General features: G+C 43.7%; 1 protein-coding gene and 1 long non-coding RNA gene across 2 annotated transcripts in view; both read right to left on the bottom strand.

Moving 5' to 3' along the window:
- The window catches only part of LOC147737863 (uncharacterized), a 37,530-nt gene extending 20,663 nt beyond the window's left edge, over nucleotides 1-16,867 (bottom strand). The window contains exons 1-2 of the long non-coding RNA XR_015303466.1: nucleotides 16,690-16,867; nucleotides 6,301-6,471 (exon numbers count right to left, since the gene is read on the bottom strand). This is a non-coding gene — a long non-coding RNA (uncharacterized LOC147737863). The remainder of the gene's footprint in view (nucleotides 1-6,300; nucleotides 6,472-16,689) is intronic.
- LOC147737864 (uncharacterized) lies at nucleotides 3,050-5,400 on the bottom strand. The gene has a single exon (XM_086947812.1). The coding sequence runs from the start codon at nucleotides 5,063-5,065 to the stop codon at nucleotides 3,194-3,196; it is 1,872 nt and encodes a 623-aa protein (XP_086803938.1). The 5' UTR covers nucleotides 5,066-5,400; the 3' UTR covers nucleotides 3,050-3,193.
- Nucleotides 16,868-24,639: the final 7,772 nt, after the last annotated feature.

The following is a 24,639-nucleotide window of genomic DNA, read 5'->3' on the forward strand; positions in this document are numbered from 1 at the left end:
GACCAACATGTCCATCTCTCAAATACATTTTATATTTCCCTACACTAATTCACCACTAATCATTTTGGGATCCTGGAGTAGCGTGCCACTCCCCGAAAAAGCGGTTCAAATTGACCCTAACGCACTCTGCTGCTCGCCGAACTCTGCATTGAGCGGTTGAGTTTTTTTGACACTTTGCCGAGTTCTTCATTGAGAAACACCGCCTAGACCTATTCTTAGCATGAAAATCTAGATTTCAGTCATATGTTAAGAAACAAGTGTGAGTAGAAACCTTTTGGGTGGAGAAAATTTAAGACATTAATATTGTGAATTTTTTGTTAATTAGTTGATGTTTGCAAGTACTAACACTTCTCTGTGTCAAGTAAAGACCTTGAGAGTTTTGTAACTTTCAGATACTCAAATTGTGGATTTTGTTGCAATTACAACATTTTCAAGGCCTGAAATTTCTTTGGAGGTTGCATGTGGGCAGCCTAAGTTATCCTGCAAGAATTTCTTGATTAATCCTATTGCAACTGCAATAAGTGTTTTCTCATGTAAAGTCAGGTTGTTAGAAGATTTTCTGCAACTTAAGATACACCTTACTTTTTACCTGGTGCGGGTGCATTTCTCATGTTTAGTGAGATCTCCTTTCTGAGTAGAACGTTTCTGGCTTTCCCCTCCTGTATAAGGCTTTAATCCAGTGTGAATTCTCTCATGTGAAGTGACATTGTATTCAAGACTAAACCTTATCTGACATTCAGAACACACCCGTGTGAGTTTGCTCATGACAAGTGAGACGTAATTTGTGACCAAAACTTTGCTTGCATTTCGAGCACTCATAAGGTTTTTCCCCAGAGTGGGATCTCTCATGAAGCATAACTGTCTTTCAGATTCAAGCTTTTATGGCATAAGGATTTTCTTCAGTGTGGAGTTTCTCATGGTGAGATAGCGTTTTTCTCTGCAGCTTTTCTGGCATTCAGAGCACTCATAAGGTTTTCATCAGTATGGAGTGGATTATGGTTAGTGAGGCTGTGCCTATCAAAAAATAGGAATTTCTGTCATTCACAGCATAGGTAATGTTTTTTCCCTGTGTGCGTCTGCTCATGTAGGTGAGATTGCATTTAAAATGGATGCTTTTCTGGCACTTGGAGCACTGAAGTATTTTTGATGGTGTGTTTTCTTATGATGCATGTAGCCATCACTACCTCTGAATCTTTTCTGAGATTTAGAGCACTGGTGTTTTTCCCCCAGTGTGGATTCTCAAATGTACAGTGAGATCAGATTTACGGCTGAAACATTTTTGGCATTCAGAGCACTGATAAGGTTTTTCCCCAGTGTGCGTTCTTATATGGTGAGTGAGATTGATTTTTTCACTGAAACATTTGTGGCATTCAATGCAATAAGGTTTTTCCCCAATGTGGGTTCTTGTATGCCGAGTGAGTATTCTTTTTTCATTGAAACATTTCTGATATTCAGAGCATGGATAAGGTTTTTCCCCAGTGTGGGTCCTTGTATGTGTAGTGAGTATTCTTTTTTCACTGAAACATTTCTGGCATTCAGAGCACTGATAAGGTTTTTTCCCCAGTGTGGGTCCTTGTATGTGTAGTGAGTATTCTTTTTTCACTGAAACATTTCTGGCATTCAGAGCACTGATAAGGTTTCTTCCCCAGAGTGGAATCTCACATTTCAGTCAGGTCAGTATAGCTCTAAGCTGGCGCTGTACGCGGACGACTTGATTTTATATACGGGTGATCCAGGTACAGCTATTCCTCGGATCGAGGAACTGACAGCAGAGTTTCGGGCATTATCAGGATACAAGGTGAACAGATCCAAGACTGAGGTCATGTGTTGGAACGTAGATCAATGGTATGGCACTGAGAGTCGGGAGTTTAGATATCTGGGAATATATATTGTGAGGGAATTGGATCGAATTCCTAAGTTAAATCTGGACAGAACAACTAGGGAAATGGACCATTTGTTTAGCAGATGGAAGAACCTCCCATTGTCAATCTATGGGAAAGTGAATCTAGTGAAAATGGTCATTCTCCCCAAGCTCTCCTACCTGTTTTCCACAATACCGCTAACATTCCCTAAGAAAGACATAAATAAGATACAGAACAAAATAGGTTGTTTTCTGTGGGGGGACAAAGGGATGCGCCTGACCTGGAAGAAACTCAGAAGAAGGTTATTAAAAGGTGGGTAAGCTCTCCCCGATATTAGTCTATATGTAGTGGCATTCCAGTTTAAGAGCCTACGCATGCTACTTACTAAGCCAGGCGACTCATCCTGGGGCAGATTGCTGGAAGAGATGGTGAGAGCAGAAGGGGGAAGCGATGCCTTTATGTATAAATTTGGATCTCCTAGATTCTTCAAGTGGGTTTGTTTGAAGATACTAAAAACTGCCCTAGAAACATGGTACAGGGTAAGGGTAAGCAGTGGGATTGGGTACTATTCAGACTCAGCTCCAGTTTGGGATTCACCTGGTACCCCTGACTGCTTGAACGATGCCTTGGCATACCTATAAAAAGGGCTGGGATTACGAAATGGAAAGAGTTAATGGATGAGGAAGGGATATACCCTTGGGTGTACTTGAGGGCAAAGGTAGGGACAGATTTATCAAGATTTAAATATCTTCAATTGCTGTCTTGGCATACAGCGGAACGTGAGGAGATAAAAAGTAATGAGGAAATAGAAAGGCTAAGTCAATCCTTCACACCCATTATAAAAGAAATCTCGGTATGGTATCAACATCTACTAATGGGATAGCTTCGGAAGAGGGGGTTTGGAACAATTTCTCCATGGCACCACAGGCAGAGGGCATGCTTGAACCATCCTTGAAGACACTATACAAACATATAAAGCCTGCCTGTCTGAAAAAGAACCATTTTTTCGTGGTCAATAGGCTTTACTACACTCCTTATAAAATCAGGAAATGCGCCCCCTCACCGCCACCAAAATGCCCGAGATGTCAGGAATTGCAGGCAGATGACATCCACATGTTTTTCGAATGTTTTTGAAACATTTCTGACATTCAGAGCATGGATGGATAATGTTTTTCCCCAGTGTGGGTTAGTGTATGTCGAGAAAGACTTCTTTTGTCACTGAAACATTTCTGGCATTCAGAGCACTGATAAGGTTTTTCCCCAGTGTGGAATCTCACATGTGCAGTTAGAAGTGATTTACGGTTGAAATGTTTTAGGCATTCAGAGCACCTCTAAGGTTTTTCCCCAGTGTGGGTTTTTATATGCAGTGTGAGATGTCTTTTTTCACTGAAACATTTGTGGCATTCAATGCACTGATAAGGTTTTTCCCCAGTGTGGATTCTTATGTGCCGTGTGAGACTACTTTTTAAACTGAAACATTTCTGGCATTCAGAGCACTGATAAGGTTGTCCCACAGAATGGGTCACTGCATGATTAGAAAGACTTTGTTTATTACAAAACCTTTTCTGGCATTCAGAGCACTGATAAGGTTTTTCCCCAGTGTGGAATCTCACATGTGCAGTTAGAAGTGATTTACTGTTGAAATGTTTTGGGCACTCAGAGCACTGATAAGGGGTTTCCCCAGTGTGGATTCTTATGTGCTGTGTGAGACTATATTTTAAACTGAAACATTTCTGGCATTCAGAGCACTGATAAGGTTTTTCCCCAGTGTGGGTTCTTACATGCACCGTGAGATTGCGTTTTTCATTGAAACATTTCTGGCATTCAGAGCACTGATAAGGTTGTTCCACAAAATGGGTCACTGCATGATTAGAAAGACTTTGTTTGTTACAAAACCTTTTCTGGCATTTAGAGCACTGATATGGTTTTTCCCCCGTGTGGATTCTTGTATGTTTAGTGAGTCTGATTTTTACACTGAAACATTTCTGGCATTCAGAGCACTGAAAAGGTTTCTCCCCAGTGTGTGTTCTTATATGATGAGTGAGACTGTTTTTGTCAATGAAACATTTCTGGCATTCCGGGCACTGATAAGGTTTCTCTCCAGTGTGGGTTCTTCTATGCCGAGCGAGATCAGGTTGGGTATTGAAACATTTCTGGCAATCCGTGCACTGATAAGGTTTTTCTCCAGTGTGGGTCCTTATATGTATAATAAGTCCTATTTTTCTAATGAAATATTTCTGACATTCAGGGCACTGGTAAGGTTTTTCCCCAGTGTGGGTTAATACATGTAGAGAAAGACTTTGTTTTTTACAAAACCTTTTCTGGCATTCAGAGCACTGATAAGGTTTTTCCCCAGTGTGGGTCCTTGTATGTACAGTAAGGTCTCTTTTTTTACTGAAATATTTCTGGCATTCAGAGCACTGGTAAGGTTTTTCCCCAGTGTGGCTTAATACATGTAGAGAAAGACTTTGTTTTTTACAAAACCTTTTCTGGCATTCAGAGCACTGATAAGGTTTTTCCCCAGTGTGGGTCCTTGTATGTACAGTAAGGCCTCTTTTTTCACTGAAATATTTCTGGCATTCAGAGCACTGGTAAGGTTTTTCCACAGAGTGGGTTATTACATGTCGAGAAAGACTTTGCTTGTTATAAAACCTTTCTTGGCATTCAGAGCACTGATAAGGTTTGTCCCCAGTGTGGGTTATTGCATGTCGAGAAAGACTTTCTTTGTTACCAAACCTTTCCTGGCATTCAGAGCACTGAAAAGGTTTATCCCCAGTGTGGGTTCTTCTATGCTGAGTGAGACTGGATTTTTGACTGAAACATTTCTGGCATTCAGAGCACTGGTAAGGTTTTTCGCCAGAGTGGGTTATTACATGTCGAGAAAGACGTTGTTTGTTATAAAACCTTTCCTGGCATTCAGAGCACTGATAAGGTTTTTCCCCAGTGTGGATTCTTATATGTTCAGTGAGATAATATTTACTCCTGAAACTTTTTTGGCATTCAGAGCACTGATAAGGGTTTTCCTCAGAGTGGGTTAATGCATGTCGATAAAGTTGCGATTTGAAACTAAACCTTTTCTGGCATTCAGAGCACTGATAAGGTTTTTCCCCAGTGTGGATTCTCATATGCGTAGTGAGATTAGATTTACTGCTGAAACTTTTTTGGCACTCTGAGCACTGAGAGAGGATTTTCCCAGTGTGCATTCTCTCAAATTCAGTGAGATGAGATTTATGGCTGAATCTTTTTTGGCACAGGTAACTTTTTCCCCAACTTGGGTTATTTTGCTTTGATTGAGGCGGGTTTGAACACTGGAATTGTTCTCACAGCCCGTGTTTTTAAAATGTGTATTACTAGAGTTAATATCTCTACATTTAGTTTTCTCTTGCTTATATGCCACGGTAAGAGTGAACCTGATTTTAGAGTCGGGCTTGTTTAGATAATGTTCAGCATTTATCTCTAAAAGATATTGTGTGTAATCTTCTTAACACTTGAATTGAGCAAAATATGTCTGGATGCAGCCCTGTAACACCGGTCGAAATGTTTGTAGCAGATAACAGTCTTTTGGTTATAGCCTATCCGGCAGCAACTTATTTTGTGACTGAATTTTTTCTCAAATCTATTTGTATAGGTTCTTAGCAATGCAGTGATAAGGTGTTAGTCTGATATTTAATGATTAAACTGAGAAGTACCTTTTTGCACTGGCATAATGGCAGTAACTGAGAACATTAGAACATGCACAGTAATATTGTGGCTCATCAGTCGCAGAACATCAGTTCCTTTTACCCGTTCTGTGTTTGGTGTAAGGTTAAGGATTGTAGTTCTGAAGACAAGGATTTATTTACATTAGCTAGCGCAACGGTGCTCATTTAATCCATTTTGATATTTAACAGTTTTAAATATCACTCCTGCACAACAGATAAGGTTGAGGTGATTTACATAGAATTACAGAACAGTACACAATAAAAAGGAAACAATCTGAGATGGTCATGAACAACACAATAAAGTGGTGAATTTTTAACGTTTTCGCCAGAGTGAGCAGAGTGGGTCGAGGTGTTATATCCCGAGGCAGATAGTCTCAAACTTGCGTAACTGGTTAAAAACAGTTGTTGAACAAAGGTGATTTTCCAATCTTTTGGTTGTTAGCGTGTCAGCTTCGGAGTCTTCTTTCAGTGTCTTTTTTTTGATGGTTTGCAGAAGAAACCTTTTGTTATATCTTTCTTTTATGCAGTGTGTGCTTCCTCTCTTGAATTACATGATGCTTTAGATCATGCGTGCTTTAGATGAACGTTATTCTGTCATGCTGAGGCAATTTGTCTTTCTGGTAATATTTCAGATGAGGACGTTGTGATTGGTCTTTCTGGCACTATTTCTGATGCTGTGTGGACAGATATGCCTTTGCTCTGGGTTAATGAAATGCAAAATTAGAGACTTCACTTACAGGTATAGTACTTTCCTCAGCTCCCACTTCCTCGCCACACCTAGATTTTGGAAATTGTTTAAACTTAGAATGCTGGATGTCCTTCAGTTTTTCAAAATAATCCTTCTTATGGCACTAACATTCAGTTGGCTGGTGCTAAATCTTGCTTTCTTCGTCCGTAATTTCAATCACCTATAGTATTAAAATTAAATAGTTAATACATGTAAATATCCCCAAAAATAATTTACAAGCCATATCAAAGCAGAGTTGCAAAATTTTGAAAGTGTTGAGCTGTTCTTCAGACCGAGCAGAGTGTAGAATGGTAGCCTGAGAGTACTTGGATCTAGGAGTGAGGATTTGTAGAATTTCCAACATTTTATTAAGCTCAGAAAGGATACATGTACCCTATGGACTTGTAACATAGAATCCCAAAAGCAGACATTAAAGTCATATGGACTGGCACCAAAAAGATATTGAAAATAGAATACTATTAATTAATTTTTAATGTAGATTTCTAGGATGGGAATTTCCCCTCCACGGACAACAGGCGTTTCCCGCTGCCCTGAGTTACCACCTACTTGTATCTGGTATCCTGACTTTTGAGCTCTGGCCTCTGCCGCACGCAAATCTATTGTGTGTTGCGAGGACTATGCCTAGACCTATCTCTCAACTATGGTCCAGAGTATGAATCAAGGGCAATGAAATTAAGGAGTACTTTCATGTGTTCATTTTATTCCACCTGATTATCAGTCGTTAGGCTTTTCTGCACCTGGATTTAGAGAAACAGGACACCATTTTTTTCCAGACAGAAAAATTAGACTGAAAAGACCCACAAGACTCGGTGCAGCAGAAGCAGCCAAGACTCATGCTGTTTTTTTACAAACTGGGGGAAACACACAATTCTCCCCTCTGTTAGAAATATCTTTCCCCTTCCCTCCCCTGCTTCGCCCATCTCCCCCCCCCCCAACCAACCACATGCATATATCTACCTCCTGCTTAAAACAAGTGGTAAATGAAAGCAGAAAAACAGTATGAAATAGTGAATGGCATGTGGTTTGAAAGGCAGAAGAATCTGTTCCTCGTGGCAACTCCCCAGTACATTGCGTCAAAACTGTAACTGCACGTTACTGGGATAAATCTACCACAAAACAATTACATGAGATTTTTCTGCCACCCCAGTACTGTGCAACTTCTAACAAGGGGCTATAAGAGATCTTGGACCGGTCCTGTGACCTGGAGGGTCACACCAAGTGTGCCCTCATTTAAGGCAGAAGACTGTCATGTGTTTAACAGCTAGAGCGGTGGTGGCAATGCACCCTGTTGTAAGGATCAATAGCCTGATTAGATCTTTGCATCATGGTCAGTGGAGTGGCTTTCTACTGACACACCCATGTAATGCTCCATTTCTATACCTGTGCCCAGACTTTGCAATAACATCAAGTGCATGTTTACGGTGTTGGTGTGCGTAGCATAAATGCAATGTGAGAGTGTGACAGAGTAAACACCATCTCCTGTCTGCCAGTTGTGTATACAAGTGGGACCATCTTTCCCTCATTTATACCAGAGTTCAAAGTCCTCTGTTACCAAGGAATAATGTGCTCTACAAAGTAAGCAGGTGCCTGCTGTGGCACCAGGGATGGTGTCAGCCTGACAGTTTATCTAAATTGAATGGACATCACCTGTAGGCTGAATTACTTAATGGAAAAGCTGTGTAACTGTCCACAAGAGCCTAGAAGTCTGCCTAGAAGCCTGCCTGTCTGGTAAGAAAAGGAAGGGAGTTTCACTATCCAGCAGGAGGACAAGGCTGTCCTGGAAAAAGCAAGGTCCGACACATCCTCGTTATCTGTAGGGCGAGCCGGAAAGCCATCCAGCAAGACCAGCTAGTCTGAGGGATGCCAAGACTCTCCCAACAGTTCAAGGTAGAAAATAAAACTCTACGACAACATGATTGTTGAGGCCCAGTAGGACGATTGTGTGCTGCCAACAGGCCCATTCAAGGTTGCATTTGCCAAATTCCTAACACAACAAAGTCTGAATCTACTGACTTGAATGTGGGCTCAATTGCTGATGGTCAGGCCTCCAGAGGGGGCTGCACTTACAGACAGGCCAGGTGTGACTTGCTACCTTGGGACTGCTGATCTACAGGCAACTGCAAAGAAAAGAGAGTGGGTGCCCTACTGAATGCAGCACTATATCCAGGACAAAAGCGCTCCACAAAACCTGCTGGTGGGTCACTGCTCTCGCGAGTCTTCGGAGGTGCCATTCAAATGTCGGGAAACAGGAAAGAGACCCAGACAAGACTGACTCATCCTGTGAAAGGGTAAGACACTTACGACAGAGCATACACGCATTGGGGGTAACTGGAGTGACAGAACTGACCCTATACTATATTCATGATACTCATAAATGCCCCTAGAGCGCAAGAGGGTATCAGAACTGGACGCACCTGTCTGCAGCACATGGTAGTCTGGCATGCCTGCACTATCTTTTCACCCGGACTGTCCATAAAGATGACTTTAGGGCCGCTACACACATAGCAGGGGGAATCTCAGACCATTTGCTGGTGGAGGTGCAACTCGATGGTCCGGTTGGTATGAATTAGGCGACTAAAAACGGTTCTGACATTTGCAGGTGGGTCACGCTCTGCAGGGTAACATCTGGGAAGGGGGGGGGAAGTTGCCTGAGGCATCCCCACTGGAGGACCAGCTGCTAACTAATCCCCTGACCGAAAAAGCAATCTCAACCATCTATAGGAAGTTGATCTACAATTCTCTGGATCCCTTGGGACTATGCTGTTACCACCTTGCATACAATTGTAGAAACAGCACGCATTAGGAAGAATTCAGCCCAAGCAGCTGAATTGATAGCTCTGACTAGAGCTTGTGTATTGGCTAAAGGAAAAAGAGTGAATGTGTTCACAGATAGCCAATACGCATTCGGGGTAGTCAATAGTTTTGGCCGCCTCTGGAAGGAAAGAGGATTCTTTACCTCACACGGTACTAAAATACAGCATGGCCAGCTAGTAAATGACCTCTTAGAATCACTTGCCTTGCCCACTCAGATAGCGATTGTGAAGTGTAGTGCACATAAGAGGATCACTGATGACGTAGGTGAAGGAAATGCTTTCGCGGATCAGATAGCAAAAGAGACAGCTAGAGATGTGACAAGTCGTATGTATTTTGCTGGACCTGCCAGATGGGTCAGTCAAGGAGGAATGTGTGAGGACACAATAGAAAGTGTGAAAATGATTCAGGAAGAGGCTACAGAGAAAGAATTAAGTAAGTGGAAACATGGTACGGGAATGTTAGATGTGACGGGGTGTTGGATAGAATTGTCGGAACATCAGCGTTGGCTGCTAACAGACGCCTCTGTACTTCCAGTAGTGACTATGGCGCATGGTCCAGCCCACATCAGTGTGAAAGGAATATGCAAGCTTTTGGCTACGGTATGGCAGAATGCGGGAATCCCTAAATGTGCAGACAATCTAGTTAAGCATTGCATTGTTTAATGCATAACCCAGGAAGAGGGACATCAACTCCAGCAGGCCATTTTGCTCCCCCAACATATCCTTTTGAGGTGTTTTGCAGATAGACTACATTCATATGGAGAGATGCAATAACCTAAAGGATGTCCTTGTGGTGGTGTGCGCCTTTTTCTAGATGGATAGAGGCCTACCCCTAAAGGATAATACTGCTTTGTCTACAGCAAAGGTCCTTCTGAAGGAATACTTCCAGAGGTTTGGTTTACCTCGAATTGTCTGGAGTGACAATAGAAGTGAATTTGTGGGCCAAATCATGCAGAAAGTATGTACAGGTCTTGGTATTAAGCAGAAATTCCATGCGGCAAATGACCCTCAGTCAGCGGGTTTGGTAGAGTGCTATAATGGCACTCTCAAGCTTAAACTTGCAAAGATACAGGCCAGCACGGGTCTTGCCTGGGCCGATGCTTTACCTTTGGCTCTCTTGTCCACCCGAACAGCTGTTCATTCTCGTGTGGGACTTAGCCAATATGAAATTGTGTTCAGATGCCAGGCTAATGTCTGGGGTGTCCCTAGGCCCAAAAAGTACTCGGATATAGAGTATCCAATGTTGGTTGATTATTTGCATGACATCACCACTAAATTGCGTGTTCTCCATCAGCAGGTACAAGACGCTTTTGCCTCAGGCCTCTTCCGATCCCGGGCACACCATCCAACCTGGGGACTGGGTGTGTCTGAAGAATTTCCAAAGAAAAAAGAATCTGGAGCTCGCTGGGGACCGCCAAGACAGGTCCTGCTGACGACACGTACAGCCGTGAAGGTTGTTGGGAAAAAGAACTGAATGCATTCATGGTGTGCACTGCAAAAATGTACCCTTGCCTTTGCCTTTTGACCAGTGGGTCCGCAAACGTATAGGTGATTTTGAAGGAGAAAGGGTCCCCCGGTTTGTACCTTGAATGAACTCGGACTGAGAAGGAAGACGATGATGTTTTGCAAGAAGCTGTACCATCGCATCTCAAAATAGATACAACTGATCCAGAGACACTTTTTCAGGACCAGACTGCGCCGAACAAAAACAAATACAATCTTTGGCCTAGAAAGACAAGAGACATTTGAAAACGTTTCCTTTTTCTGAACTTACATTTCAAATTTTGAATTGCATATATATTTTTTTCTCTCCTTTCCTGTGTGATACTGGAATCATCCAATTTAAGTTGCAGGGTCGTGGTAGGAGACTTGGTTTGTGACCTGAGTAGTGGCAATAGGCGTGCAGGACCTGTAGTGTCAGAGGACGGCTAATAACCACAACTAAGTGAGATAGGAAGATTGCCACGAGCAACACTTTAGAGGATGAATTCTGGTGAATCGGAAAATGATAAAAGAGCAGAAATGAAAAAGAAATATTGTAAATTATTGTTTAGTAGATGTGGCGTAGTATTATGTGTTTTGATTTTTCTATGTGCTTTATTAGCTTGTGTGGGTTGGGTTACTCACACTTTGCAGCCAATACCTGTACCTACACCCACCTCTCACCCTATATGTTTTCACACTACTGTCTCCCCGCACCAGCTACATACCCTCTCTGAACATGAACAGACCAGGAGAACGGAATACTTTAACAATTCATTCATACAGTTGTTGCATCAGCATCAACTGGTCACTAACACCACCGATTGTTGGGTCTGTGGGCTCATGCCTCACAGCACGGATAAGGGGATGCTATTTTTAGTCTTGCCGTTTTCTTATGAAGGATCCTCCTGGGCATTTCTGGCCATGTTTTCCAACGCATATGAGCACCAACCTCGATACCCTGTTAATACTGATGTTTGGTCACAAACCCTTGATGAAGGGAATAGTAGCCATGACAAAGAATACTGGTGAAGGTGGGAAGATCCCACCTGACGAGAAGCAAGCATATGATGGTTGGAACTTGACCCGATACAAAAACAGCCTTACAGATAGGGCTGGACGAAAAAGATCTCCACCCGTTTGGACTCTACCCTGTCGAGGCCATTACTGTTTGCAAGGGAATGGTCAGAATGTCAAAGCCCAATTAGGAAAGAGCACTTGTAACCATACTTATACTTTTTCATCTCAGACTTCTCCTCTGTTAATACCAGCTCAAGGTACATATTTTGTCTGTCACATGGTTGCTGATAAATTTTTCGGGATCGTGTTATGTGGCTTTCCTCCTTCCTCCAACATATACAGCCCCACACGGCAGGACAAGAGGGAGGGGACTTTATCAAAGGACTCCTCCAATTTTGGGGGCCTATGGCTAATAGCAGAGACATCAGACACCTTATTCGCGTTGTCGAGGCTACAGTAAACAATACGGTGGGGGCATTGAGACCTCACCGCTGAGCTTCAGGCGGACTGTCTCGTAACTTTACAGAACAGAATGGTGTTGGATGTTATTCTTGCAGATAGAGGCGGAGTATGCAAATTGATTGGGCCTAGCTGTTGTATTTACATACCAGACAACGCCCCTACAGTATACCAAGCCACTTTGTGAATAGGTCTGCTTTTCCCTGGAGACCTTGGTTTTGATCGAAGGCAGGCAGTCCTCCCAAGGTTCTGGAGGTAGCTGGGCTGCAAGACGAGTTGACTTTTGGTTCAGGATCATCCAGGGATGCAGACAGGCCAGTAGGGCTGGGACCATGTCCGGCTTTCGAGCTGGGTACTCGACAGAATCCGCGCTGCTTCTTGCCACTGAATCCATCAGGCAATTTGTGGATGCAGGTCAAACGGTGGCCTTGATCCTGTTGGATCTAAGTGCCGCCTTTGACACTGTAGCCCATCACACGTTGGTAGTGTCTGAGGAAGGGTGGGGTATCTGGCAATGCCCTGAATTGCCTACAATCTTTTCTGTCGGGTCACTGCTTCCAGGTGAGACCGGGCAAACGCTACTCCAGGGTCATCATGCTGAACCAGGGAGTGCTGCAGGGCTCGACCCTGAGCCCGACCCCGTTTAATCTCTATGTAGCTCCCGTAGCGGAGACTGCTGAGGGGTCGGGATCAGGGTCGTATCCTATGCCGATTAAACGCACCTGGTGGTCTCCCTGACCCAGGCACAGGAGTTGGCTGCCTCCAACTTCATGGCATGCATGCAAGAATTGGCTGCATGGATAGCTAAGAACTGCCTGAAGTTGAATAGCAACAAGACAGAGGTGCTTGTGGTGGGTAAGGCCCCGACTGTGTTGTCATCGGCATGGTGGCCCCCAGGACTTGGGGGGTCACCTACGCCCTGTGTGCAGGCAAAGAACTTGGGAGTTTGGTTAGATCCCAGTCTTTCCTAAGACTATCAAACAAGACGGGTAGCAGGCGCCTGTTTTGGGATCCTGAAGGTCCTGCGTTAAACCTTGGACCTACTCCCTGTAGCGTCTAGGAAGACTCTGGTTCATGCCCTGGTGACGTCGCGCCAGGACTATGGTAATGTCCTTTATCTAGGCGCAACAACCAAGTGTATGCTCCGTCTGTAGGGAGTGCAGAATGTGGCAGCCCGCCTTATTTTGAGGCGTCCGAGAAGGGCATCGGCTAGGGCAGCCCTGGCCGCGTTACACTGACTCCCAATTAAAGAAAGAGTCACTTTCAAGGCACTTTGTGTCTGTCATCGGATCCTGCAGGAAAGGGCCCCTCCGTCGCGGTCGGATCTCCTGACCCCCCTATGTCCCCACACGTCAGCTGAGGTCAGGTGGGGTAGGATTGGTGTGCGTACCCGCCATTAAGAAAGCCAGTAGTGTACTGCCAGTGTCAATGGAACAAGCAAAGAAAAAACGGTGCAGAAAACCACAATAAGTGTAAATAATGCACGAGTAGTGTACTGCCAGTGTCAATGGAACAAGCTAAGAAAAAACGGTGCAAAAAAGGCTGGCGACGAGTAGACGGACCATGTCGCGGGAATAGAGGCCAACGCTATCGGAACGAGAACGGAGATTCAAGCAGCCAAGATCAAAGGCAATCAGACCGGGAATGTTCACAGCGGACAGAAGTGGACGACCTCGCCCACGGATAAAACTGGAAAGCGGGCCGATCAATAGACACCCAAACATAGATAACGCTGCAGACGCGCCGGCTTTGGACACTGGGCTGATGCGGGCTATGGAGGGAAGGGAAGGTCTGCGCTTCTCCATGGACTTTCTACCCCCTTCACGCAAGTACACTGTTCTGGGTTGGGATGAAGCCGTCTGCTGAGTTGGGGTAGCGGGAAGTTCAGAGTCCGTCGGGCAGGGAGGCAGGGTGGGAGGGTTTGACAAGGGGTTGGGAAGTATGGGTTCCGAGTTTTTTTGTTCTAATTTGTAACGGCAATGATAACATGGTGGAATATCCCCTGGCTGACAGGTTTCCACATAACATGGTTGGATTACGGCTCACGCTCATTAACTACCGCATCACACACCCCAGTTGATTGTACCCAGGACACAGCCCCTGAAGCTGAGGTGACCCCCGTCACACTACTCACTTGGAATGTACACAGGCTAGGAGACAAGATTAAGAGAGGACTGGTGCTACAGGCCCTGAAACGACAAGCTCCCACATTGGCACTCCTGCAGGAAACACACCTCACAGTCACTGAGTGTAAGGCATTAGATAGATGGGGTATAAGATGGTGGTACACTCGGAGTTCTCGTCGGGCTCCAGGGGAACGGGTATCCTGGTGCGGAAAAACTCTTCCTTCATAGTAATCCAAACCAGAAAAGATGATCAGGGGAGATTTGCAGCAATACAGGGTCAATGGGAAGGTAAGCTTATTAATGTGATATCAGTATACATCCCCCCGGCGCTCCACACAGTGGCATTCCCAGCTCTTAGTGAATTTCTGCTTACCCTGCCGGAAGGAGACCTTATTATCGGGGGGGGGGAGTTTAATGACACAATGAATGCTAACTTAGACAGATATCCAATGGTGACGCAGGCACCTGGAGTCTCTCGCTTGTAGAGTTTCGCAGAGGCACTGGGGCTGGTTGACGTTTGGAGGCATACCCATCACACAACGCGACAATACACGTTTCATTCAAATGTACACATCAGTCTATCTAGAATAGACTATTTTTGGACATCGGAACCAGTCCGCAGAAAGTTGATGACATTACGATCAAACCCAGAGGTATATCAGACCACTCACCAGTAGTGTTAACCTTCTCCTACCACCACATGTCCCGTAAGAGGCTTTACTTTATCTACCCCGGATACTTACAAGTCCCGAAAATTTTAAAAGAAATCCGCAAAGCCACGAAATACTTCTTTGGGGAAAACACTGCATCTGTTGGTTCCCCGTCAGTTTTATGGGAAGCTTACAAGACTGTAATTAGGGGGCAGGCAATAGTCTCCAATACGGGACACAAACGAGAAAAAAAGAAAGAACTAATGGATCTAGAGCTAGAATTACACTCAGCCGAAACAGACCACTCGACGGACCCCACACCTGACTCGACGCACACTCTGCACCTCAAACAACAACAGTATAGGGATCATCTGCGAAGAGAGACGATGTCCAACCTCACAGCAACCAGACATAAGGTATATGATGTAGGGGACAAGGACGGGAAGCTCCTGGCTTGGCTTGATCGGTGAGAGCAGAGCACTAAGGGAATAGCGCAACTACAGGCAGCAGAGGGACAGTTCACAACAGACCCGTGGGCCATTAAACACACATTGGCAGGGCATTTCCGAGATGTTTATATATCGGCATCGGGCATGTCCGAGGCCGAGGCAGCAGCCTCCATAAAAGGTATAGAAATGCATAAAACTAACTCAGGAGGCTTCCTTGAAGCTGGAGGCGGATCTCACAGAGGACGAGTTGCAAGCCGCAATCTTCTCGCTGCAGTCAGGCAAAGCGCTGGGACCCAAAGGGATCCCGATAGAATTATATAAACAGATGGCGGACACTATCAGTTCACACTTACTGCAAATGTACACCGACAGCTTAGATAGAGGCAAACTGCCGCTTGACCAGCGACTGGCCACAATAGTGGCTATCCAGAAACCTGGTAAACCTCTGTCAGAGTGTACCTCTTATCGCCCAATATACCTGCTCAATGCGGAGGCAAAAATGTTTGCTAAAGTACTGGCAAACAGACTGATGGCACACCTCCCGCATTTAGTTCACCCGGACCAATCAGGCTTCATGCCAAATAGAAACACTGCGCTAAACCTCAGACGCTTGCATGGAGCGATGGCTCAAGCACCAGCCCTGTCAGAGCCGGCGGTTGTCATATCCCTAAATGCGAGGATGGCTTTTGATATGGTGGAGTGGAGTTACCTTTTCACTGTCCTTCCTCATTTGGGATTTGTCCCTAAGTTTTGTGTGTGGATCCGCCTCCTGTACACCGGACCACTGGCGTATGTAACGGACAATGGGCACATATCGGACGCTAGACCACTGGCGAGAGGAGACCTGCCGGAAGGAGACCTTATTATCGGGGGGATTTAATACCACAATGGATGCTAAGTTAGACAGATATTCGGTGAGGACGCAGGCACCTGGATTCTCTCGCTTGCAGAGTTTCGCGGAGGCACTGGGGCTGGTTGAATTTGGAGGCATACCCATCACACAACACAACAATACACGTTTCATTCAAATGCACACAACAGTCTATCTAGAATAGACTATTTTTTGACATCGGAAACCAGTCTGCAGAACGTTGATGACATTACGATCAAACCCAGAGGTATATCAGACCACTCACCAGTAGTGTTAACCTACTCCTACCACCAAATGTCCCGTAAGAGGCTTTACCCTATTTACCCCAGATACTTACAAGTCCCGTAAATTTGAAAGGAAATCCACAAAGCCTCAAAATACTTCTTTGCGGAAAACACTGCATCTGTTGGTTCCCCGTCAGTTTTATGGGAAGCTTACAAGACGGTCATTACTTTGGCACCGCATCGTGTACATTGGGAGTTTGTTGCATCTTTTGAGTTTCACTCACGCTTGTTAAGCGGCACTGCAGAATTCCAACACCGACGAACGTCCATGGCAACCGAGTCTTGGCAATGATTTCAGCGTGTTGATCTTCGTCGAGACGTTACACAAGTCAGCGCGTTGATCTTCGTCAGGACATAGCACGCTTACGTCTGATGTCATCAGCGGGCATTTTTATCACCGGGGCAACTGTTCTTAAACAAAACACGAACAAATACGGTGATTTACATCTAAAGACTACACGACATTAAATGCTTCGTTTTTCTTGTTTTCTACAGTTTAACACTACGCAGCAATTTATTCTTCATTTTCTGGTAAACTACAAATAAACACTACGCAACCATTTATTCCTCAAAGTTAGCCAGCTTCTCTTCCTGGTGTTCTACGAAGAAATACTAGACGGTGATTACTCTTCATTTCAACGCAAAGGACAACTAATGTGGTGTTTCTTTACAATGTGGTATTTAATTTTTTTTTTTAAATGATAGGGTATTTTAAAATGATATTAATATGTTAAGAGTCATAGTATAACAATTATCATTCTATTATCACACAATATATAGTTACACATTTAAAACTTAGTTGATGCATATATACTGTATTTAATTCTGCTAGTTACATTTTCTTAATACAACGTGTAACTATGCAATTTGACCCCCAGCAAAGTTTTTGCAGTCCAAGGGTGATCCTCCCATGCCTTGGGCGAGATGGAAGGAAGAATTTATCACAAACATGAAGGCTATAGATGGCGAACACATGGGGGCAGAAAGAAAGAAAAGTATTTTTTTGCATTGTTTAGGTTCGGAGGGCAAGTTATTTTTAGATCATTGCCTCAAATTACTTCCCAGAGCTATGGAAGCGGTGATAATTTGAATGTGTATAATGAGGCTTTATTAAGAACAGAAAAAAGATTTAAGCCTGTTACAAGTATTGCTTTAAACAGATTCAAGTTCTATACTAGAGAGCAAAAATATGATGAAAGTTTCGATGACTTCCTCACAGGATTGAGATCTTTATCTTTGCATTGTAATTTTGGGTTGTTAACGGATGAAATGATAAGAGATCAAATCATAGTACATGTTAAAAATAAAACAATACAGGAAAGATTATGGGTTTTAGGAAATCCTAGTTTGGCTGAGGCAATTTCAGAAGCAAAGGCATTAGAACAGTCGGAAAAATGGATGGAGGTTGTCAAAGACAATGCAAATAAAAAATGGCAGAGGAGGAGGTTTGTTATATTAAACCAAAAAATGAGAACCAAATGCAACGACAACCCACACGTTTCCAACACAACTATCGAGGAAGTTCGAACACTAATATGTACAGGAATGTTCAAGGGTCAACACGGAACAATGCGGTTTGTTTTAGATGTGGCAATAAGTCTCATTTAGCATCATTTCCGGGTTGTCCTGCAATCAACAAGGAATGTAGGAACTGTGGTAGAGTAGGGCACTTCACAAGTGTATGTCGGGACATTAGACATAATGTCACACCCTCCAGAGGTGCAGTGTCATGTGTTGCGAATAATGAAGTAAACAGGCCTAATCTTGTACATGAAACAGACAAAGTAGATAGATGTTTTGTTGTTTCTATTATTGATGGAGTTCCTGATTATATTAGGAAATAACCTAATGGTGATTTTAGAGTTTGTGGAGTGAACATAGTGTTAATGGTAGATTCAGGGTCCCAGTGGACAATTATCACACATCAATATTTTGTAGAGCAGTTGAACAATTGTGTTTAGAGAATTTAGTACCATCTGACTTTTTGGCTGAAAGTTTTGAAGGCAATCAGATTGAAGTTGAGGGTTACTTTGGAGTGAGAATCTGTTTTAAGCATAGGAGTACTGATATTAAACTGTACATTGCAAGGAAAGGGGTTAATGTCCTGGGATGGCGTGATCAATATAAACTAGGAATTATATTGAATCCAAGAGCAAAAGAACCAGTCACTTTATAGTTCAAGTTCAGGAATTTGTATAGCGCACTACTCACCCAGAGGGTCTCAAGGCGCTTGAGGGAGGGTGGGTGCATTACTTATCGAATAGACAGGTTTTAAGCTGCTTTCTGAAGGAGAGGTGGTTCTGTGTAAGGCGGAGGTGAGTGGGGAGGGAATTCCAGGTTTTGGCCGCTAAGTAGGAGAAGGATCTTCCTCCAGCGGTGGATCTATGGACGCGCGGAATTACGGCGAGGGCTTGATTGGATGATCGTAGTTGGCGGGTGGGTGTGTAGAAGGACAGTCTTGTGTTGAGGCATTCGGGTCCTAGGTCCTAGAGGGCCTTGTGTGCGTGGGTGAGGAGACGGAACATTATTCTCTTGTTGACGGGGAGCCAGTGGAGGTCTTTCAGGTGACCGGAAATGTGAGCTTGACGGGGGATGTCCAGTATGAGTCTGGCTGAGGCGTTTTGGATGCGTTGGAGTTTTTTCTGTAGTTTGGCTGTGGTTCCGGCGTAAAGGGTATTTCCATAATCCAGTCGGCTAGTGACCAGTGCGTGGGTGACTGTCTTTCTTGTTTCGGTGGGGATCCAACGGAAGATTTTTTTGAGCATGCGTAGGATGTTGAAGCATGAAGATGAGACGGCGTTGACTTGTCTGGTCATCGAGAGGGAGGAGTCTAGTATGAAGCCCAGGTTACGTGCGTGATCTGTAGGTGTGGGTGCTGTGCCCAGGGCCGGTGGCCACCATAAGTCGTCCCAGGAAGAGGGGGATGATCCTAAAATGAGTACTTCTGTTTTGTCCGAGTTTAGTTTTAAACGGCTGTTCTTCATCCATTCGGCTACTTCGTGTAGATTGGATTTGGCGGTGTTTGGGTCTTTGGTGAGGGAGAGGATCAGCTGGGTGTCGTCTGCGTAGGAGATGATGTTGAGGTTGTGTTGTCGCGCGATGGATGTTGGACTCATGTAAACGTTGAAGAGGGTGGGACTGAGAGATGATCCTTGTGGAACGCCGCAGATGACTTCGGTGGCCTCTGATTTGAATGGGGGGAGGCGTACTCTCTGAGTCCTTCCGGCGAGGAACGAGATGATCCAGTCCAGAGCTTTTCCTTGTATTCCGACATTGCTGAGGCGTTGTATGAGGGTGCTATGACAGACTGTGTCGAAGGCGGCGGAGAGGTCGAGTAGGATGAGGGCAACTGTTTCTCCGTTGTCCAGTAGCGTTCGGATGTTGTCTGTAGCTGCGATGAGGGCGGTTTCGGTACTGTGATTGGCTCGGAAGCCAGACTGTGAGGGGTCGAGGGAATTGTTGGATTCAAGGAAGGCGGCGAGCTGATTATTGACGGCTTTCTCAATGACTTTGGCAGGGAATGGAGGAGTGAGATGGGGCGGTAGTTCTTTACGTTCTTTATGTGATGATACACTATATAATCAGATTGCCACCATTGGTAACAACGATAACTGTAATGATAAAGAGAAGAAATTGGTAAACAGTTACAAGAATGTGTTTTGTGACAAGTTAGGGAAATTAAAGTATTTCTCTCATAGAATAGTTTTAAAGGAAAATGCCACACCTATCAAACAAAAAATTAGGGGAGTTCCAATTAGTGTAGGACAAGAATTGAAGGATATGTTAAAGAATTATCAGATGAGGGGATTATTGAAACTATTGAATCGGCTGAGTGGGTTTCCCCCATAGTTTTGGTCCGCAAACCGGATCAAAAATGGAGAGTATGTGTTGACCTTAGAGCTCTCAACTCTAATATTGTCACCCAATGCCAAATATTAACGAAGTTGTATCAATGTTTGAGGGAGCCCAGATATTTGCAATGTTAGATTTGCGATCAGCATACCACCAAATAGAACTTGAGGAGGAGTCAAAGAAACTCACAGCGTTAATTACGCCTTTTGGCCTATACCAATATACGAGAATGCCATTTGGCCTGGCGTCGGCGGCGTCAGTGTTCCAAAGAGTGATGTTCCAGATATTTAGAGATTTGGATGAATTTGTCAAATGCTTCCAGGATGATATTTTAATTTTCTCAAGGAACGAAACTCAGCATGTATTTCATTTAGATGAAGTGTTGCAAAAGGTTAGAGAGCCATGGTCTCACATTGAGGGCACACAAATGTTATCTTTTCAAACGTACAGTCGAGTATTTGGGTCACGCATTGTCTGGAAATGGAATTGTTCCAAAGACGACTAATGTAGATGCAATTGTTAAAGCCCCATAATCTATTAATAAGGATCAGTTGTTATCGTTCACGGGTATGTGTGAATATTACAGTAAGTTTGTGGAAAATTTTGCGACTAAAATGGAACCATTGCGGGTTTTATTAAGACAAAATGTGTGGTCAAATGAACAACAGGAGGCTTTTGAATGTATAAAGATGGATATAATTAATGCTCCTACATTGAAACCCATTAGAATGAAGAAAGAGTGCATAATCACGGTGGATGCCAGTTTATATGGTTTAGGGGGCATTCTGTTCCAAAGAGAAGGAAAAGAGGAGTTGTGCGTGGCTTTTGCCTCACCCACATTGAACGAGTGTGAACGGAAATATGCAGCAATTGAGAGAGATCTCTCGCGTGTGTGTGGGCGGTGGAACATTTCAGGTTATATGTGTGGGGTTGTAGATTTATCCTTAGGACAGACCATAAACCGCTAGTTAATATATTGTCCACAGGTGGCGGTTGGCATTCTTCTGCCAGGATTGCGAGGTTATCATCAAGATTGCAGGAGTACAATTTTAGCACAGAGTATGTTCCAGGAAAGAAAAATGTCACTGCCGATTTTCTATCTCGTCTGCTGAGTGAACAGGACAAGGTGGATGTGGTTAAGGAAGGAGAATTTATTGTGACTATAGCTGATGTGATGGGTGACCATTTTCAAGAGATTACAGAGGAGAAGTGGGACAGTTGTGTCAGGATAGAGGATAGGTGGAGTACTCTTAAAAAATATATAATGGAAGGATGGCCTAAAAAAAATTAATTAAAGAAGAGCTCTCACCATTTGCAAGGGTGGCGGATGAATTGGAATGGGAAAATGGTTTTTTGTTTAAGTCAGGGCAAATGTGTTCCACCACAAGGTATACAGGATGTCATACTCAAGTTGTCTCATAAGACACATCCCGGTATATCTTCTATGAAGAGGTTGATTAGGAGTTTCTTTTGGTGGCCTGGAATGGATGCATTTATAGATAGGACAGTAAGAGAATGTAAGAGTGTGTGTCGAGTGAGAAAATGCTAAAAACTAATGTTCCACCTTTAAAGGTTGTTAAGTGGCCAGACATGCCGTGGCAAAAGTTAGCCTTTAATATTTCAGGCCCATTTAAGAATTTACCAGAAAATTCACAATATGCGCTAGTGTTGATTGATTTCCACTTAAAATGGCCACAAGTAAAATTTGTACCCAATGCCACTACCAATGCGGTGATTGTTTTTTTAAAGAGAGTTTAGTTACGGTCAATGGGGTGCAATTGAAATCATTAGAAATGGAGAATTTCTTAAAGGAACATGGTATTACGCACAAGTGTACATCATTATATGAACCACATGAGAATGGCCAGGTGGAACGGTTTAATAGGGTGTTGAAGTCTTATATAACAGATGTGGTGAGAACGCGTGGTGAATGGATGAATGAGTTAAGAGAGAGATTGTGGGTGTATCAAATTACACCCCATACAACAACAGAGCTTAGTCCATTTAAACTACTCAAAGGAAGAGATCCAGCTTCAAAAATGTCTCAATGGTGGTTTAAGAATAAGTGTCAAGGTAAACTGGACATTAAAGAATGTGTACATGATACAGCTAAGAGAGTAGAAGCAACGCAACACAAGACCATGAGTTGGTACAGTAAACAATGGAAGGTCAAAACTCATAATTTTGTTGTGGGTGATTGGATAAGGATTATGAGACCAGGTCTGATGATGAAAGGGTCATGTAAGTTTGGTAAACCTATACAAATCAAAAAAGTGTTTAGTAATTCTGTAATTACTCAAGATGGAAAATTGTGGAATGTAAGAAGAATTGCTAAGTGTAATAATGTTGTTTCTGATTCTAGTTATAGATATAAACCCAAAACAGATGTATATATACAGATATAAACCCAAAACAGATGTATATATACAGATATAAACCCAACACAGATGTTTTGGCAATTTAAATACCTCAAACACTAATAATGTGCAGAATAAGAGATGATCCATGCGATGTTTGCAGGAACCTGGGAAACTGAAACATGAATCAGACGGCACACAATGGGATGTCACAGTCAATGGTCCCAGCCCAACTGGCCTTTGTGACGAGCATGCAGAATCAAAGGCAGATCAATTGGAACATGCCTTCAGTCCTGATGGCCCCACAGCCCAATACAGAATAGAATGCCAGATTCTCAACAAATTCAGGATTTCAACAAAATTCTTCAGTGATTAATAGGGATTTTTCACAACTTGCATCTACACTTGGAGTTTTTACTGGACTGAATCGGACACAATGACGGTGCCTGAGACGGGAGAAGGATTACATGCTTGGTGCAGTCCTAGAGGTCACCCAGAGTGGCCCTTTTGTGTTGAAGAAGTAAATGGGAATCCAGCATCTCTTTTAATCAATAAATGTCCTACACGTTCCACAGTCAGACTGACGGGAGCTCCCAACCCGCCCCTCTTGGGAAAGTAGTGCAGGTTTAATTTGATTTGATTTGATTTATTATTTTATAGAGCGGGCGAATGCCTGAGGGCATCTTGGCGCTAAGACAGAAGAAGGTTTTCTGGCCTGATCAAGCCCTCTAGCAGGCTACCGTGAAAAGCCAGGTTTTCACTGCTTTTCTAAAAGAAAGCAGGGATGGACTGTTTTTTATAGAAATTGGAAGCAGGTTCCAAATTTTTGCTGTATGTAGAAGGAAACTTCTGCCTCTGCTTTTGAATCTGGGCACCAGGATCAATTTGGCTTGACTGGAAAAAAAGAAGCCTGGAGGGTTCATACTGTTTCAGACGGGTCTTTAAGAACTAAGCGCCAGACCCCTGGAGCGCCTCGCAGGACAGACACAGCGATTTAAATTGAATCCTTTTGACGATAGGGAGCCAGTGCAGGGATTTTAATTTATGGGTAATTGGCTCATGTTTAGGAATGTCTAGCACCAGCCTTGCAGCTGCATTCTGCAGGCGCTGAAGTTTTGATAGAATTTGCAGCTTAGCTCCGGCATACAGGGCATTCCCATAGTCTATCCTAGACAGGACAAGGGCAGTTACCATCTTTTTCCTGGCATCCTTTGGGATGAAGGGCAATAGTTTTTTAATCATTTTTAAAATGAACCAGACTGCCGAAGCCAATTTACTGGCCTGGGCGTCGAAGGAAAGATTGATATCTAAGGTCATACCCAGATTTTTGACCTTCTCTGCTGGAACCGAACAGCTGCCCAGGCTATCAGGCCACCACTCCGGGGACCAGATGTTTGGATCACCCCCTAGCACCAGAACCTCACTTTTATCCCCATTCAATTTCAGACAATTGGTGAGCATCCATTGTCTGACTTGTACCATGCAGGATCTGAATTTCTCCGCTGTCTCTTTCACATCCTTGCTAATAGACACCACAATCTGGGTGTCGTCGGCATAAGACACCAGTGTGAAGCCAGCTGCCCTAATGATTTCAGCTAATGGGGCTACATACAAATTAAAAAGGGTTGGACTTAAAGAGGACCCCTGGGGCACTCCGCAAGGGGAACTGAAAGTTTTTGAACTAGCTTCCCCCAGCTCGACTGAAAAAATTCTGTTGCACAGATACGAGGCTAGCAGAGCCTGTGCCGAGCTGTTAACTCTAGCCTCGGTTATTTCTAATAAACAACTAATGAGCTGTCAGCAAATGTTCCCGTACAAATTGGGTCAATTATGAATGGCCAGAAACTTAAACTGTGATTAAGATCCAGTTATTATGTTAGGGAATAACCTTGTAAAATGACTTGTGGCTTTTAGGGGAAAAGTCACAATTAATTATTCATTTTGTAGGTGTGGTTTACTTAACTA

Source organism: Lissotriton vulgaris, chromosome 1_1 (genome assembly GCF_964263255.1).
Source record: "Lissotriton vulgaris chromosome 1_1, aLisVul1.2, whole genome shotgun sequence".
In the NCBI taxonomy this organism is placed as follows: Eukaryota; Metazoa; Chordata; class Amphibia; order Caudata; family Salamandridae; genus Lissotriton; species Lissotriton vulgaris.

Excerpts from the sequence above, each read along its gene's own strand:
- LOC147737864 (XM_086947812.1), bottom strand. The coding sequence starts at position 5,065 with ATGCACACTGGGAAAATCCTCTCTCAGTGCTCAGAGTGCCAAAAAAGT.